The following is an 18490-nucleotide window of genomic DNA, read 5'->3' on the forward strand; positions in this document are numbered from 1 at the left end:
TGGATGATAATAGTCTTGTTAAATTAAATATGTTAATTGCAGTTTACAATACCACCCATCCTTGTTCAAGGGTAGAAAGGCATAAACATGATGCCATTAAATAATGGATAGGCAGCAATATTAGCCTGGAAACTACTGGAGACATTCAATTTCAAGTTACTTACCAATGGACAAATTCCTACTCAATGACAGATTAACTGTAGTACTTCTTTTGAGTAATATATACACTAGTCCCTAATCCCTACAAGTTAGATCAAAACAGATACTCTTAATAGTAGTGTTGGGAATTTCTAAAACTTCAAGATAGGTCATCGGTTTGAAAAAGCAATTGATGATTGATCATGAATGAAAACAGAAAAGTCTTTGGGCATTCTTTCTATGTATCAAAAGTATTGTTTGTTGTTTAATTCCACACTCAGCAATGTTCCAGGTATATGATAGTGGATTGTAAATAATCGAGTCTGGACCAGATATTCCAGTGATTGACATCATGACCATAAATCCATGCAATTGGGAAACAATGCAGGCAATCAACCAAACCACTGAAGCTGACAAACTGATTCGTTGCCACTTACGACAATACAGGTTGCTGGGGACCAATATTCTTACCTGGAATCCCCAAGGGGGAAACACAAGTAGCAAAACTCCAATATGATGGCACAAACAAGTCTACTAGGAACCTGCATCAGCAAAGGCCTTGATGTGTTTTCTGTTGTGTTTTCAGACAATAAAATCCACAGAAACCACTGAATCATTGAAGAATTTAAATTAGATGCAATAATAATAGTTCCAATTGATAGTGGGTTTTCCTTTCTTCCCAAATTGTAGAGCTTTTAAACGTAGTTAAATTTTGGAGGATACCATTCATATATACCTCTGGTCCAATAAATTCTTCAAAACACTTGCTTGTCACATGAGATCTTGGCTGAACATTCAATATGGACATTCCTGTACAAAAGGCATAAGAATCTAGGTTGAAAAACATGTTTGCATCAGATATTTAAAATTACAAATACGAACAGTGGGGTCAACTTTACATCTGATGTCAACTCCAGGTGCCTTAAGTATGAGAATATAGCAAACACAATTTGAATCCCCTGGCTGAGGCAAAATGTTTTCTTGCACGAATATCAACTCTTGCTTTCAATGAATATAGTTTAATGGTCCTCTTATTGCAGGACTATTATTGCAGTACACTATGCTTAGAATTTCAGACATTTAATATAGATGTTTGTTAAACGTACCAAATCTTGCAGTAAGAATTTCCTCATAGATCCTAATGGCCATGACAGCATCTTCCTCTAGGACCTGGTGACGCAGACTGAGCTTGGCCTGGCCGTGAGACAGGGACACCCTGCAACACAGAGTTCAGAGTGTCTGTCCTGACCATGAGACAGTAATAAGAAAATTTTGGCCAGATCCCCAAAAACTTCTATTTATATTTGAGTAAATAGGATTTAATGCCTGTATTGGAAACTGATCTTAGTTTGTCACTATGTGTAGAAAGAAAGCAGGACCAGACATTCCCCAGTTTCATGAAACCAACACGTATGGGCATGGTGCTGACTGTCTTAGGACTGATATTATAATCATGGTGAATTTTGTATTAATAAGGCTCAGGCTTACCATCAACAGCTGGTTAATTAGGAGATAAACATACTATGTTTTCAATGTAGAGCAAGGTTACCTACCATGACTAAATAAAATGCAAACTCTTTGGTGTTAGCAAATATACTGAGTGAAGCGACATGCGATGAGTCCAGTGTTTTGAGTGGGTTATTGATCTGAATTACGGAATCACCGAACAAAATATGGCGCTGTATATACTCAGTAACAGTTTGTTTACACCCTAATACTTCATTCGAACATATGACAGGCATTGAAAGCATATAAGCACAGCAACTTGGTAAGCTAACATGGGGTGGGCATCCCTAAAGAAAACAAAGCAAGCTTTGCAAGGCTTTCGCTCTACATCGCACGTCACCATTATGGCGTCATATCGCTCATCGTGACGCAAAAGATATGACGTTCCAGTCGTATATAGAAAAGCGCCAAAATTCCAAGCTCTCCAAAACGTAAATACATCTCTTTGTGGATTTCTGTCCTGTTTTCTGCATGAAATGTATTGTCACACATCCTTTGAATATTGTAGTAACCCCATCAGTGCATTTTATAACCTGTAATTGTAGATATAATTATTTAAATATGCCCACCGACAATGACTGAAAATAGTACTATTCTATGAATTAGCTTCCGCGGTGATTCGGTCATCAAACCAGCAGTTTCAATCAGAGGGGTATATTGTGATTTAATAGCCTCTGATTGACCAATCAGAATCAAGTAAATTCCAAATTCATTGTAGAATGACTAATCACGGCGACTCAGTGTATTGTCAATCAACATTGGCCCTGTAATGTTTTTCTATCTGGCAAGAGAGAAAAACACTATGCCACACTAAAAAAACTAGGTAATGGGAATTGTTTGGAAGTGATGGTTGCATATCACTGTCTCTTTTCACTTTGTTTTTAGCAAGTATTGGTGCATGAATGACAGTGTACTATTTCAGTTTGAAATTGGACAGAATAGTAGAATGATCATGGAGACAGAGTCTTGCATACTTAATTAATAGAGTATTACATGTCTCAAAGTTTAATACAAAGAAGGCAACTGGTGCACACATACTATTTAAAATGTTTAAAATAAGTTCAAAGAAGTGTTAACATTGTTTTTTAAGTACAATAATTGAGATGAATTCAATTTTAGGTTCTTAAGGTATATAGAAACTATGTTTGCCACATTTTAGTATTTAATACCACAGCACATTTATTCAGAAACTGTTATATCCTGACAGACTAAAAAACAATCATATGTAAGTATGTCATAGTTTATTCCATTCAAGCACTAAAGTAATCAAAAGCATTAATCACGATTGCACCTTGTTTCAAAGCACTATCAAAGAGTATTTACAATTTCAGCGGTAACAGCTTCAGTAAGTCTCTGAACTCAGTCTCATAGCCAGAGTCCTTCAATGTCACATATCTGGTTGTGTGTCTTCTAAGGCCAGTACTTATGTGACCATATATTTAGTTTTATGACAAGCAGTAACAAAGCCCAATATTACCACTGGAGATAGTGCTGCCATACACACAAACACTGCCAACATATCCCCATGTTGTCCTAAATCCAATCTGGCTTTTGGTACTGTATATCAGATACACCATAATATTTAGCAATGCCTCCTGTCACACTTCCAAAACAAATACATGCCATGTAGAACTAGTGACACAACTGCTGTTCATAAAATCAACCTTCCGATTCTTTTGGAATCAGACACCATAACAAGTGTAAGGTAACAGACTGGGATCATCTGGTAGTTGAAAACCTTGCAAGTTTATTGTCTGTCTGTTCCATGTATCACTGGTTTGCCTACTCCAGACCTGGACACACACTGCAGGTTGATATCACGCACTGTACTTTTGCTAAATAAACCCTAATTCACAGCACGATGTTAGAACAGCTACTGTCCCCTGTGAGAAACACAAGATGTCCATGTGACTTGATGTCCATCTCTCACATCTTCCTCAAAACTAACATCAGCGTCTAGGTCCATGTGTTGCTCATCCAGTGATGAAGAGATCTCCCCGACATAGGCCTGTACTTCCTGCCACTTGAGTGAGCAGAAGACAGAGAACATCCTGCGGACTCCTTCAAGGGCTGACACGCGCTGGGTTAGTGGGAGATGACATGCTGTCGGCAGTGTCTCAAGCTTACTGGTCAGTCGACTGATCTCATTATCTGTGAAGAGAGATAGCAACTATATAATCATGATAATAGATATTGTAGAAATTACAGTATTTTATCTTGATCTTTATAAATAATTTCAAATATCAAGTTGGACATGCATTTATGCTAAAAAGGTTAATGAATTAATATTGCTGTGTTTGTTTTAATTTCTTGCAGGCAGACATAATAAGTATTACAAGTAAAAGATATTAGTGAAAATCACACTTTTTATGTACTGTTAGCAATGTCAGTAAGATCTTTCCTTATGATTTTAGACCACAGAAAAAAGGTGACAGAAGTACCTATTATTTTAATAAAAAATGTACAAATAATAACATACACTTCACATTGTCCAGTCACATGAGACACGGTCTTAAAAATCTATTCAGGAACTGTCAACCATTGTAACCCCCTTTGTACTTCTCTGACAACCATGAAGCTCAACTAGCATCAATTCCCTCCTTGAGCAAAAGGGTGGGGCATAGCAAGATGATTGTTTAGTAAAGATTGCACGTCAATAACCCTGTGCCAAAAGTCTACCAGCCCAATCTTGGCTGTTGTCATTATCTTCTTTAGTAGATCCTATGTTACTTCAGGACTATTATTGCAATTCATGCTTAAAACTTTCCATAGTTACTAGCCAGAACTTGGTTCTTACCATCATTTGCCATAGAATTTAGTGTTAATATGTGGACTGTTGTGAGCTAAATCTGAATCACATCTTTTGAGTATACAAGCCTGAACGGGTCTCATTTCATTACCATTTTCAGTCGATATTATGTTAATATATGAACTATTATTAGCTGAGATTACTAGACTGAACAGCATTACTAGACTTGGGTTTTGGAATCACGTTGCAGTTGCAGACTGATACCTACCTAGGGATTGTAGCTGTCGGGTGGCTGTGTTGTGAGAAATGAGAAGACATCTTAGTTCATCTGCAGCAGCAACAGCATCCATCCTACAGGGGTGAGTCTTTGGGAGCACTTCTAAGTCAGTGGTGTAAATATACTCAGAATTGGTTGCTCCCCTCTCGAGTTACAAATGCTATCGCAACCCATTTCACCAAATATATACCAGAGATTTGGTGTTAAAAACACATTTTAATGACATTGTATTCTCAAGACATTAATAGATAGGCTATCACCCAGGTACTTTGATGTTAGTCTGGGTTTTACCATATGGGTAAGATCAAAGACACACCAAGTCTTGCCTACACAAACAATCATGGATTAGTACTGAGATCAAAGATTAATTATCACTAATCCTTATCCCAAACCAACAAATTGGTTCCAGTAAGAAGAATGGAATAAAGCACTGAATGATAACAGAGAGAATGTTTTTACAACTAAGCTGCTATCCAATTAACAGGTACGAACAATGGGGTAATTACTTCACAGTGTAACACCTACAGCGTGAAGAGAAGCAGTCCAAGCTGTTGTTGTAAATTGGAGACAATGACTTCATTAAGGTCCTTTATTTCTTAAATTGGTAATTGGCTGTAGTTCTAAAAGATGCGGAAAAAAATATTTGTCATAACATTTTAAATATTCTATAACCACATTTTTGCATAGGTACAAATGCATAAACAAACGTAAAAAATTATCAGGCTAATATAAGTGAAACACAGGTTTGAGCAGGCAATCAATCTATTTGAATTGTTTGATAGGTATTACTTAGAAGTTAACGGATGACACAGTAGACACAATTTATGGATAACAACTTCTTTAATACTGTAAAGGCAATGTTTCGGTATTAATCCTTATACTGTTGTCAAGCAAGACTGAATGAGGAATATTGTACAGAATATATATAGTAGGTGGAATTCTGTTCTCCTCCCCAACCCCATCGGCATCTATTCCAAATCTCAAAATTCCCAAATTCTATATAAGCAACCCCTAAACCCCCCTCTTGGGTTGCACAGACCACTTTCGCCCCTTTCGGAAACACATTAAATGGCCTGGCCGGGCCCGTGTGCGAACTACGCACGTTAAATCTCCAAAGTAAGTAAGTAAGTAATGTATATTCTGCACAATGTTTCTTCTTCAGTCTTGCTTGACAACAGTATAAGGATCTATACGGAAACATTGCCTTTACAGTATTAAAGAAGTTGTTATCCATAAATTGTGTCTACTTTGTAATCTTTCTATATGTTTTATGTGTGAAAAAAGAATGTTACCCAATGATAAAAGTAATATATTCTGTTTCTTTCAATTATTGTAAGAACAGGTGATTGTTACAATTACACAAATTTTGTTTGAAAACTTTTTAGGTGTTAACATGACACCACCTTTGAATTCTGCAATACCTGAAGTGGAAGTGCATGCATGACAAGAAATGGTATGGATTTGTACCACTTATTTTGATCACCGCTTTAGTGGATTAACTATTTGATAAGAATGTAATGTGCAAAATAAGCAATATCTTGAAGTGTTCATAAAAGGACTAGATCCTGGCACTTACAGTGTTTGCATGGCAGTGACAGGAACACCTGTGCTAGCGTCTGAACAAGCTCGTGCTTTTCTGCTGGCCTGGTAATACATCTGTAACAGGTGCAGGGCTTCACTGGTCATCTTGGTCCTGTAGCTGCTCAGGTACTGGAAGAACTGCATTTCAAAAGTGTTAAGTGGTAAACAAATAGAGGATTTTGTTGAATAACATGTTCACCTCATCAATAACCTGACAAAGTTGATATTTTCATGAATAGCACAATGTCAGCCTTTAAGGTTCTGAAACATTCTATTTATTATGTACATTCTTATTGATCTTGATAATCTTAATCTGAAAAATAAAGTGCTAGCCATAACCCACCTGTCTGAAGTCGTGAGAAGATACGGGTAGTCTGTTATCCCTCTGCTGGGATTCCATGGACTGAACCAGAATCTGGCAGGCTGCGAGGGTGTCAATCTCCTCTCTACTCACTGTGTCATCAATGTCAGTGTAACAGACACACCCAAACCCACTGCACAGATGACACAAGGTTTCATCAGTTCAAGTTAATACTACATACAAAGTTTTACTAACATGTGGGCATATTAAATTGTCCACAGATATCAGTAAGATGATAAGTGTAATTGGTCTCATTAGTGTTACTTACTGACAGCTAAACAAAGGACAGCGTGACTCAATGCCATATGGTATTTGTCAGCTGTTGATGAAATGATGATTTATTTACAAGGGTTTCTATTTCAAGGTGGAATTTGTGCTGTATGCCTTAATTAAACATATAGATAACAAAAATGTGAATTTACTCCAGCATTGGCTTAGGGATGATTCCTGAGTCTTGATGACTGAACAGGTCATCAGACGTTTTTCCTTTGTTTGGTTTGCTGTCCGAGTACCCCCATATTTGGCATGGGAGGGGTTGAACCGTGCGCTGAGGGAGGCCACCAGTGTGTTTAGAACCCAGCTCCAGATACACCTTGGTACTGCCAAGTACTGCCAACAGTCAACACACCTTGGTATCACCAACAATCTACACACCTTGGTACTGCCAAGTACTGCCAACAATCAACACACCTTGGTATCGCCAACAGTCAACACACCTTGGTATCGCCAACAATCTACACACCTTGGTACTGCCAAGTACTGCCAACAATCAACACACCTTGGTATCGCCAACAGTCAACACACCTTGGTATCACCAACAATCTACACACCTTGGTACTGCCAAGTACTGCCAACAATCAACACACCTTGGTATCGCCAACAGTCAACACACCTTGGTATCACCAACAATCTACACACCTTGGTACTGCCAAGTACTGACAACAATCAACACACCTTGGTATTGCCAAGTACTGCCAATAATCAACACACCTTGGGACTGCCAACAATCAACACACTTTGGTACTGCCAATTTTTGCCAACAATCAACACACCTTGGTACTGCCAAGTACTGCCAACAGTCAACACACCTTGGTATCGCCAACAGTCAACACACCTTGGTATCACCAACAATCAACACACCTTGGTATCACCAACAATCTACACACCTTGGTACTGCCAAGTACTGCCAACAATCAACACACCTTGGTACTGCCAAGTACTGCCAACAATCAACACACCTTGGTATCGCCAACAGTCAACACACCTTGGTATCGCCAACAATCTACACACCTTGGTACTGCCAAGCTTTGCCAACAATCAACACACCTTGGGACTGCCAACAATCAACACAGCATTTCTACACTTTTTCTGACTACATATCTATCATTTTTGGGAGAAATTTGATAATTGACCAATGTAATAAAAATTGGATCTTAAAGCTCGCTACTGTTACTCATAGATCTGAGGACATCTCTATATAGGTCACGTTAGGAAGGACATTTTGCGAACTTTCACAGACCAATGAAGTGACTAACAAGAAGTCGACATTAGCCAACCAGAAAGCAGCTTTCAAGTTCCAAACTGGCATCTTCCATTCAAGACTACGCTTTGAAAAATATCAATTCAAAATTTGAAAACTGGACTAGAGAAAATTGTGGAATGTCTAATAAATGGTCGAGATTGTATTTATACTTCTGACGGGCTGTATGTGGAACATCCCTCCGTTTCAAACACTTATCCAATTGAAGCGAGAGATAGAAGATGATGTTGATGGAATCAGTGGTACAGCCTCTAACTGTGGTTTAGAATACCCTGTGTTAATCTGTTTGAGATTGTATTCCAACCGTCACATTTCTGATCTGGTAAGCCAGATTGGTCAATTGAAAGGTCGTTCTACATCTACATGTAGGTGTTTTAACTATTCCTACTGAAAGAAATGCTAATTAAACTCTTCAAAAGCCCGTATGACTGAGTGATCTTGAACAAGGAGTACAACTGGATAGGATGTGCTTCATAAATTTCTAAATATTAATTATTTATTATAGATAGGCTGTGTACCTGCTTGCAGATGTTCCTGGACCTTCTTCTTAAGTCTGCCCAGCTCCCCCAGGAAACACACTCCTCCTGCTGCCAGCAACAAGGAGCCACCTGTAACACACAATATGTCCTGTAGCAACATCAGATACGCCACCACATCCACACATCACCAGCACTACAACCCCCCCACCCTCGAACAGGTCTTCAGCAACCCATGCTAAGTCATAAGAGACGACTAACTGGATTGGGTGGTCAGGCATGCAATACCAATTGCGTTGATCAATGCTAATGTTATCAATCAGTGGATTGTCTGGTCCAGGCTAGATTATTTACAAAATATCAACAACATGGAAGCAGCTTATGTGGAAAAACAGGGTTGCACATGACATAAAATATGCTAGATGAAACAATTTGCATTTGGTAGTTGTATCATTGAAAACATATCACCAAATGATTTAGTTCTGTTTTTGGTACATTTACCTGTTAATTATGATTAAAAAAATTGAACTCTATTGAGCTTTTGCCATATTAGTACATGATAGTTACTGTGATATATTTTCCCCAGTCAGCAATATTAGTTTCATGTACATCTTGATCGCCTGTCAATATAATCACATCTGAAAGAGCAATCTTTTCTTTCAGCAGGGATAGACATGGCCACTAGTTTGTGAGTTTCGAGAGGACAAGTTGTTTTCTCCCCAAAACTATTAAAGTTACATTAGCTACTGGTACAAAATGACCTGCTGACCTGAGTTATATGACAAATGGTGTATACCCCTGTTCAGGGTACAAGAACACGCCACCAATGCAACCAGGTCAAACATCAAATAACCAATAATTTTGCTTGTTTTACAACAAGCATGAGGTACATAGAACCTATTCTGCCACTGAATCCAGATTGATCAGGGAATAGATCCACCTTTGCTATAGTACCGGTAGCTGTTTTGTTTCACAAGTGTCTTCAGACTTTACTTGTAGAGGGAAATAAGTAGAGCGTCCGCCTGGAGAGCGGAAGGTCCGGGGTTCGATCCCCGGCCGCGTCATACCAAAAGACATTAAAAGATGGTACCTGTTGTTACCCTGTCTGGCGCTCGGCATTAAGGGGATAAAACAAGCACTGGTCGGCTCGGAGTCAGTATACTGTGTCTGAGTGGGGTATTCATGTTAAACTGTGGCATGGTATCTCAGTGAGCTAGCACTATAAATCGGCATCAGTCCGGACTAGTACAAGCAGCCACACAAACACACATTTGCATGCACATCGCTATATAAGTGCAATAATCTTGGACGCAACGTTAAACCCCATTTCACCTCACCTATAAGTGTATAAGTGACACATGTTCTCCATGGGTAGCAATCACTCACCTTCTATGAAGTATGGGGCAGTCTCATGCCTGTCACTGATGACTTTACCAGTGAGATGACAGCCTGCCATGTGACACACACTCCTGTCACAGAACTGGCGGCCATAGTCCATGAGTCTCTGTATCGTCTCCACTTCACTGCCGATGCCAAGTATGTGAAGTGGTTTCTCCTAGAACATCATCCATAGACAACACTTTGATCATATAAAACAATTATGAAACTATCATTCAAGCTAATATTACATGACTTCACTGTCTGACCATGATGCATTTTTTAACACAAATGCCTCCAGCCTTACTTGAGGCTGAAAACCATCCTCTAGTCATTATTTCCAGTTACCTTAATAATAAAGTAACAAAGGAATTTATTTGAGAATACAGTGATGAGAATATTTCTCTGGCATATTCTTCAGAAACTCTTTTAGATCTAAAGGTTACTTAAAATCATATTACATTCTAACTAGAAAATATGTATAAAATGAAGACCTCTGACACAGTCGCTAAACTCAGCATTAGTCCAAGCTTTAGTTGTAGGTATGATCCTGGTGGGGCAATTTCTCCTGAAAAAAAGGCAATGTAAATCTTAGCTTGTGTCTCAGCATTTCCTCAAACTGATGCAATGTTAGCTATCAGTAAGTGATTAATTCACAATGCTTTTTTGTTTGTTTGTTTTTTAACGTAGCACTCAGCAATATTCAAGCTGTGTGATGGCGGCCTGTAAATAAACGAGAGTCTGGGACAGACATTCCAATGATTTACATCATGAGCATTGATCTACATAATTGTGATACGATGACACGCATCAACCAAATCAGAGATCCTGATGACCTGATCCCATTAGTTGCCTCTCACAAGCATGGGTTGTTGAAGACCAATTCTAACCCAGATCTTCCAGGGGGACATGACATACACTGTCAGAAGTGTGTCAGTGATAGAAGTTGTTTTATTCTGTATTCTGTATTCTGCATGACAATTATGAAGTCAATAAAACTGTCAATAATGATCAGTTCCACATGGAATAAGTTCCATCAGGTGTAAATGTATCAAGGAAACAATTTCCTAGTCAAAACTATTACATAGGAATAATTCCCCTAGAGTAAAATAGTAGAAAAGAACAATTTCACTACAGGAACAGATAATCTTTGACAATAGTACCCCCAAACACATAGGCAAGGCTGAGGCTGAAGCTCCATGGTGAGTCTCTCCTGTCACTGTACAGGCAGACCAGGCTCTCAGGCAGAAATGATGGTGTTAGGGGATGCACAATATGTGATATCTGAATAAACAACAGTCTCGTGTGAGAAATAATAACATTTATTGAAAAAGTTAAATAATAATTTTACTGAAAAACTAACACTTGTTTCCAGAAATACTTTTAATCTGCTGCAATGACACTATGGTTTTTAAGACTTCGGACAATGAGAAACTACATACCTCACACACATCAGTGAGGTACATAGAAGCATGTTCATTTCTTGTCAATTGACATGCTAATCCCAAAGTAAAGTTGACATTATTATAAAAGGCATAGCCATGAATGAAAATGGAAACCTTTTTAGTTCACAAGTTGAGATATATATGCCGTTTGTCAAGAACGTCCCAAATCCTCTATTTACTGAAATACTGTTAACATATAACATCAGGGTAGTATTCAAGGATTAAATGTTTCGGAATAGAGAAAAACAAAATTAATGATGAAAAGCATTTGAAATGTTTTCAAAATTCTTTAGGAAGTTGATGTGTTTTGTTGTGGAAAGCTGGAAGTAGAACTTTATTCTTACCTCTATAATGTTATTGGCCTGTAAAATGACAAACATATATAGGAATAGACTTAGACATTCATCAACATGACACATGAGTACATAGAGTGCCGCACAACTCTACTGATTATAATAATATAAAACTTGGGAGATAAACATACTGTGGTTTCAAATCAGAGGTAGTTTGACTGCAAATTAGATACCTCTTAATTTAATTTGGAACCAAGAGCTTTAGCTTTTGTTCTTTCACATCATATACCTCGCTCCCCATATAGGACACAAATTGTAAGTATATAGCATATCTACTTAAAACCAACATAAAGTGGGTACCCCATAGGGTGGTGGAGGTGATGATGGGGAGGATACAGACATCATTGTCACGTGTCTTGGAATGTTCAAACACTAACCTCCAGGGCAAGGTTGACCACCTCACCAGTGATGTCTTTCCTCACCATGCCGATTATCTGGTACTTCTGTCCTATCTGAATCTTCTCACACAGTTCATCTAGTTGAAAACAAATGGCCAGTTGTAGTGTAAGTCAAGGCAGTAGCTTCAATGTTCAATTTGGCTTGTATTATGAGTAAGAGGATATTCTATGTGTGTACTTTATTACACATCCATACTAAGGCAGAATGGATTGATTCATAAATATGCATATTACATAATAATAAATAAAGTTGTAAACATAAAGCTTGAGAAACATTAAGTCACTGATCCTTACTATTATGTGTATGGGTTGGTTGGTTTGTTGTTTTACGCCACACTCAGCAATATTTCAGCTATATGACGGCGGTCTGTAAATAATCGAGTCTGGACCAGACAATCCAGTGATTAACATCATGAGAATCGATCCACGCAATTGGGATCGATGACATGCTTCAACCAAGTCAGCACGCCTGACCACCCGATCCAGTTAGTCGCCTCTTACTACAAGCATAGTTGCCTTTTACGGCAAGCATGGGTTGCTGAAGACCTATTCTACCCCGGATCTTTCATGTGTATAGGACCAAAATGAATACCTTAACTGAGAATTTTGGTTGAATCTATTATACTGGTTCCTATCATACTGAAACATGTAGTAGGACAAGTGACCTCTGACATAAACTGGAACTGCCTGGACTCGCTGTCTGGTCTTGGCATTGATGACATCATGGAAGCAATCTTCATGAACAACCTCTGCTAATAATTTATCTGCAATTGAAATTATTATTAGTATTCCACCACCAAATTGAATACATAAATGTTTCAGAACCTTTGGAAATGTCAACATGGTGGTCGACCAAATTGTGAAATGTAAAAATAATCATTTCAGGTGATTAATGGATCAGCTCGGATAAGAAAATGCTGCTTTTCATCATTCTGAGAGATGTTTAAAATATCATTACTTTTAATCTGATGATTGAAATGTCCTGAATATTGATATTAATAATAAATATTGATCTGATGCTGTATTAGTCCCTCAAAATATTTTGTATGTATATAATACTATGTTTGGATCTTTTTCATTGAATGACATTAATAAATGCACCTTTAGCTATATGTTCAAAGTGTGGGACTTGTAAAACAAATTCGAACTAGTGAAGCTTAGCAAACAATAGCACATACTAACACTAAAATCTACTGACAACGATATCAAGACCAGCTAGGCTGCAAGACCAAGTTAGTAGACACAAACTGTTTTGCACCGAATGGTAGCCTAACAGGCCCTAACCTGATATAATTCTGGAGCTCTTGTCCTCTTCTAAGACTGAACCACATGCACTACATCTGAAGTCCTTTCTGTCAAAAACAAGGAATGATTAAGTTCAAGTACCAGCAGTCAAAAAACTTTTCATATTGATGCTTATACAAGAGCTAGGGTGATGCATTAATACCTTACCAGTGGGCTATCATGGGCTCACTAAAACACAAACTAGAGATAACGTTATAAACTCATATATCAGTCACTACCTTTAATTTTGCTGCAAGAACTATTATGAATATGACGTCCACTATCAGTGTTTGAAATAAAGAGGTTGTGAACTTCTCAGATTCTTGAGGATTTTGGCTATGACATGTTGACTATAAATAAAAAACATGTAACATGTTTTATATAGCTTAATTGAGTCCTGTACATAAATAGCTGTTTCTCTTGGTCCATGACATGTCACATATTTATATTCACTATAACTGTCACACTTAATGATGTTGAAGCTTGAATCATGAGTATTTATATTTGATGCACTAACAAGATGAATATTTTGTAAACATCCAAACCATGAAAAGACATTTGCATTTACAGGTAACATAATATGGTCTCACCTTATTGTCTGTGTCTCTGAGGCTCCAGCAATGTGGACTCGGATGAACTTGTGTCCCTCATTCCCCTCACATGCAGGGTGGGGACACACGTAACGTGTGCTCCGCCTGAACAAGAAATGATGGACAATGATCGCTTATTGCACACATGCTACCAAATACATTCATCATCATCATCATCATCATCATCATCATCATCATCATCATCTTGACAACCTAATTAACTGTGAATTGAGGAACGAGGCCCAGGGCCTTAACAAATGAGCCATATGTACCCTCAGTTAAACTTGGGATTGGTTTCGTTGTTGTTGGTTTGTTGTTTTACTCCACACTCAGCAATATTCCAGCTACATGAAGGCGGTCTGTAAATAATTGAGTCTGGAACCAGACAATCCAGTGATTGATATCATGAGCATTGATCCACACAATTGGGATCAATGACATGCTTCAACCAAGTCAGGTCATAGGGTGCATATTTTTACTGTACTGTCAGAGAGACAAACCAATTCCAATTGTATTTGAATATAAGAAGAGCTAGCCTCTATTCATAGTAAATATGGCACTCCATTGACTTAGAACGAACTTGTAGTTTTTCATATTTTATATTTGATTTTACATGGATGTCTTGTTCAGCTTACGTATATTTTGAAATTCCTGTAACTCCAGTGACAACACCATCAAACTTGACATAGTTACAGCTGCCAATATTCCTTGATAAATCTTTCATGCATTTGATTCTGCAACTGAATGAAAAAGACTTACATGCCAAAGTGCTTGGTTCCAAATTAAAGAAAAAATTGGTTGGTTCTACAGTGAGATGACACAGTTGTGTCCAGTTTCTAAAGACTGAACAAACTTGACATACTAATACAGACATAACATTTGTATGTCTATGTTAGAAGATTCAACAACAATAAATATTACGTCTTTGAAAGGCATTTAGAAGTGAAACAAACAATAAATATTTTCATATCCCTATTGATTGTATGTTAACCAAGCAATCAGTTATATTCCAAAAAGGTGGCCTGTACATCATCGATCCGCGGACTGACAAACCAAGGGTTGACATTATGATCAGCATCCACACCACTGGGGTACAATGACATGCCAACACCCAAGGATTGAACACTTGGTCCATATTAGTTGCCCCTTCTGCATCTTACCCTTCTAGTGGACTTGGCAAGCTGGCAAGTTTCAGAAAAACAGAGATCTGGGACAGGGTGGTGTCACTTGGTAGAAGCTCCAACTCCTGAGCTGTTTGGAACACTATCTGCAGAGTTATTGTTAGAGTGAGGACAAATTCTATTTAGGTTTTTAACAGTAATATTGTCTACCAATGTCATCGCAGAAGATACCATGGGATTCACACATACTGTTCTCATGTGGGAATTTAAACTGAGAATCAAGAGCAAATGCTAAGCTCCCTAATGAACAGAAATATGAAAGAACAACAAAAATTATCGTATAAAATACATTCTACCTCATCATTTTGCAACATCGTAAGTAGTTTCTCATAAAACGTGAGCAGTAAAGCTTATAAGAGGCTGTATTATTGGCATCTTGGAATTTTCTATCACTCTCATGACAATTATAGTGAAACACAAAGTACAAAGTTAAACAAAGTAAATATGAAGTAACATTCTAATCTCTAGATCCCACTTACTTCTTGAAAGATCTCAGTGGCTTTTAGTGGTTTCAAAAGCACAAAATTTCCGAGTGCAGCTGAAAAGTAATTCACAAGATATCTTATGAAATGAGGTAGTTAAATCATTTAACCTCATACATACAAAACAATGCACCTTTTAGAAATGAACTATCAGTTAATTTCCAATGTTAACCTCCGAGTTTGTTTAGATGTTACTATTACAAAATACACAGTAGGCCAGCTTTTTCCTGAAACATTTTTGAGCATTCCACTACATGCAGAAATGTCCCTTTGTCACTTCTTTGGATTTTTCACCTATAAAGACTATTCTAACATTGTCTTTAATGGTGGAAGTTAGAACAAGTTGATGTGGGATAAGATAAAAAACATACTGTACTACACCAGTTCACAAAACTGGCATTCAATGTTTGAAGCAGCGTTGAAATTACCCACCAGCTCGACAGTCCGAGACGGTCTATTTTGCTGTCAGGCGGTCAGTTTGGAAAAGTTGAAAGCCCAATGGTCAGAAGTTAAAGTTACTAAGTTGACAATCCACCATTTTGTTTTTGTTCTTTGAGAACTAACATTAAACAGTACTATTCTTATGTTTACCCTTTTATTACTTTTGTTCGTGAGTCTAGAAAGTTATGGACTAGCATTTTATCTGGTCCGGTAACTTTGCAATGCTGCCAGTCTTTGCAATGCCAGTCTGGTCCATGCTTATGGCTTTTTTAAACAATTATTGTACCATTTAATTCTGTAAGTTCAGCTGGGTCCACATCAAGTTTAAAATGATACACCAAAAGCTCCTGAAAAAAATATCACTACAATTTAAGTCCTGCAACAGCAAAGTATTTGAAAAACATACACAGACCCATACAATAGGTTCAAGAACAGTTTCCTACTGATACAGACATAACATTGATACATCTATGTTACAAGATTCAACAACAATAAATATTAAGTCTTTAAAAGGCATTTAGAAGTGAAACAAACAATAAATACTGTCATATCCCTATTGATTGTATGTTAACCAAGCAATCAGCTATATTTCAACAATCAAGGAGGCCTGTAAATCATTGATCCGTGGACTGACAAACCAAGGGCTGACATTTGAAAAACCTACATAGACATAGACAACGCTTTAACGCGCTTTTAGGGGAAAATTCTTCATGCATTTTTGGGAGCCATGGTTTACCCCGCAGTGCATCCGGAGTAGCGGTACATCGAGGAGCGTTAAGTCGAGGGACCACTGTGATAGGTTCAAGAACAGTTTCTTGCAACATTTTTCTTCTTACTGATGACCCTTAAGTTTCTAGACATTCTCTGACAAGTTTGTGTTTATGTTTAGACTGTTCATAAGGCTTTAAAATAAGTGTCATCATGCTTTGGAATACTTCAATTTCACAATTATGGCTGGTAAGTAAATTTGTTTTGTCCCATGCACATTTTTGTAATGGACATTCAGCTGTTTTTCATATAATAATTCATAGAAAATGTCAGAAAATTGGAAGCATTATACAAAATATTTTTTTGTATTTAATTTTTCAGTTTACAGTTGCATCAATGCAAATAGATTTTGTTCAACAACCTCTCCCGAGCTGTATTTACAGCAAGTTGTTTTCACGTAGTAGAGGTGATCGGTATTGTCAAGGTAGGCTAATGCTGACTGTACTAGGCTGAATCGATCACAGAGTTCCTCCATGTGGATCGGGTGCTCATGCTTCTCAAGTGTGTTGTTGCATTCCAATGTCAGAAGCCTTGAAAATAATAAAAGATATATTGGTACAAAAATTAATCTTCATTTTGAAATCTGCAATTTTGAAATGATGCTGTTGTTAACTGAAATATCAATCTAATTAAATTTACTATCTCAATAATATAAAGCAGTCTAAAAAGACAGTAGGGCCTAATTGTATTCATTATCTTTTTCCGAAAAGGGTGTGGCGTGACTTTGCTGACGACAAAAGGGCATTTAGACATTTTCATGATTTAATCAACTTTTCACAGGACATTCTTCAATACCATTACCAAACATTTGATTTTTTTAGGACATTTGGGAATACAATCAATCAATGTCCAAGAAAATAACCGATCTGAAACCTGGGATGGGAATAATTTTAAAAAAAGGCATTTTAGTTAGGAATCATGTAAATACTCATAACAAAAAAATAGAAAATCCAGTTTCAACAGAAAATATGTCAACTGTCGATTCATGACCACTTCTGACATAAGACAACTGGGCATAGAATCTAGTCATATCACTTGAGTCTAAAAACAAGCATTGTCAATACAGCCATGCCCCTGAAACTATGAATTTCTGGTTAAAATGTTCGATATATACAGCTGACAGAATTAAAATAAAACAGACACGACATGTCACTTATGATGACAATGATTAGTCCACGCCCGTAAACGCCTGGCAAACGTAAACACAGCAGACGGGCGCGAGCACGTGCTAGCGTAAACATTCGTATTTACCGCTAGACTGACTTTTAGTTGGCGGTGCATGGTACTCAAAAGAATAAGTTATAATTTCGGTTGCACTTTATTTGGTAACAATATATTGAGTGACAAGAAAATGAATTCTTCAAGAGTTTTGAATGAAATCAGTATGTGGGTAATAAACAGCCGATCAAGTTCAATCTGGAAAAGCAGGGGATATTTCTTGTAGTTTGGAAGTACAACCCGGACTTCTTTTACCCGGACGCTATCGCGAAAGATGTCTTTGCAGTCGTTGACTTTTGATATTGTCAGTCTGCAATTCGTCAAG

The 18490-nt window shown here is 37.6% G+C and overlaps 1 protein-coding gene across 4 annotated transcripts in view; it reads right to left on the bottom strand.

Moving 5' to 3' along the window:
• Nucleotides 1-18190, bottom strand: part of LOC124146001 (minichromosome maintenance domain-containing protein 2-like) — a 20547-nt gene extending 2357 nt beyond the window's left edge. Inside the window, exons 1-20 of one of the 4 annotated variants that reach the window (XM_048387520.1) lie at nucleotides 18089-18190; nucleotides 17309-17477; nucleotides 16466-16526; nucleotides 15736-15794; nucleotides 15236-15342; nucleotides 14711-14815; nucleotides 14076-14180; nucleotides 13486-13553; nucleotides 12867-12965; nucleotides 12181-12278; nucleotides 11795-11812; nucleotides 11169-11289; nucleotides 10500-10573; nucleotides 10015-10183; nucleotides 8671-8760; nucleotides 7035-7221; nucleotides 6595-6745; nucleotides 6247-6389; nucleotides 1245-1354; nucleotides 875-948 (exon numbers count right to left, since the gene is read on the bottom strand). In XM_048387520.1, the coding sequence (XP_048243477.1) occupies nucleotides 875-948; nucleotides 1245-1354; nucleotides 6247-6389; nucleotides 6595-6745; nucleotides 7035-7221; nucleotides 8671-8760; nucleotides 10015-10183; nucleotides 10500-10573; nucleotides 11169-11289; nucleotides 11795-11812; nucleotides 12181-12278; nucleotides 12867-12965; nucleotides 13486-13553; nucleotides 14076-14180; nucleotides 14711-14815; nucleotides 15236-15342; nucleotides 15736-15794; nucleotides 16466-16526; nucleotides 17309-17422 (1953 nt within the window). In that variant the 5' untranslated portion in view covers nucleotides 17423-17477; nucleotides 18089-18190. Of the gene's footprint in view, nucleotides 1-874; nucleotides 949-1244; nucleotides 1355-2649; nucleotides 3796-4661; nucleotides 5291-6246; nucleotides 6390-6594; nucleotides 6746-7034; nucleotides 7222-8670; nucleotides 8761-10014; nucleotides 10184-10499; nucleotides 10574-11168; nucleotides 11290-11794; nucleotides 11813-12180; nucleotides 12279-12866; nucleotides 12966-13485; nucleotides 13554-14075; nucleotides 14181-14710; nucleotides 14816-15235; nucleotides 15343-15735; nucleotides 15795-16465; nucleotides 16527-17308 lie in introns of those variants that run through there. The other 3 variants (XM_048387519.1, XR_007218973.1, XM_046516012.2) reach the window with 3 other exon arrangements.
• Nucleotides 18191-18490: the final 300 nt, after the last annotated feature.

The sequence above is a fragment of the Haliotis rufescens genome, unplaced genomic scaffold (assembly GCF_023055435.1).
Source record: "Haliotis rufescens isolate VD_foot unplaced genomic scaffold, xgHalRufe1.0.p SCAF_7, whole genome shotgun sequence".
NCBI classification, from domain to species: Eukaryota; Metazoa; Mollusca; class Gastropoda; order Lepetellida; family Haliotidae; genus Haliotis; species Haliotis rufescens.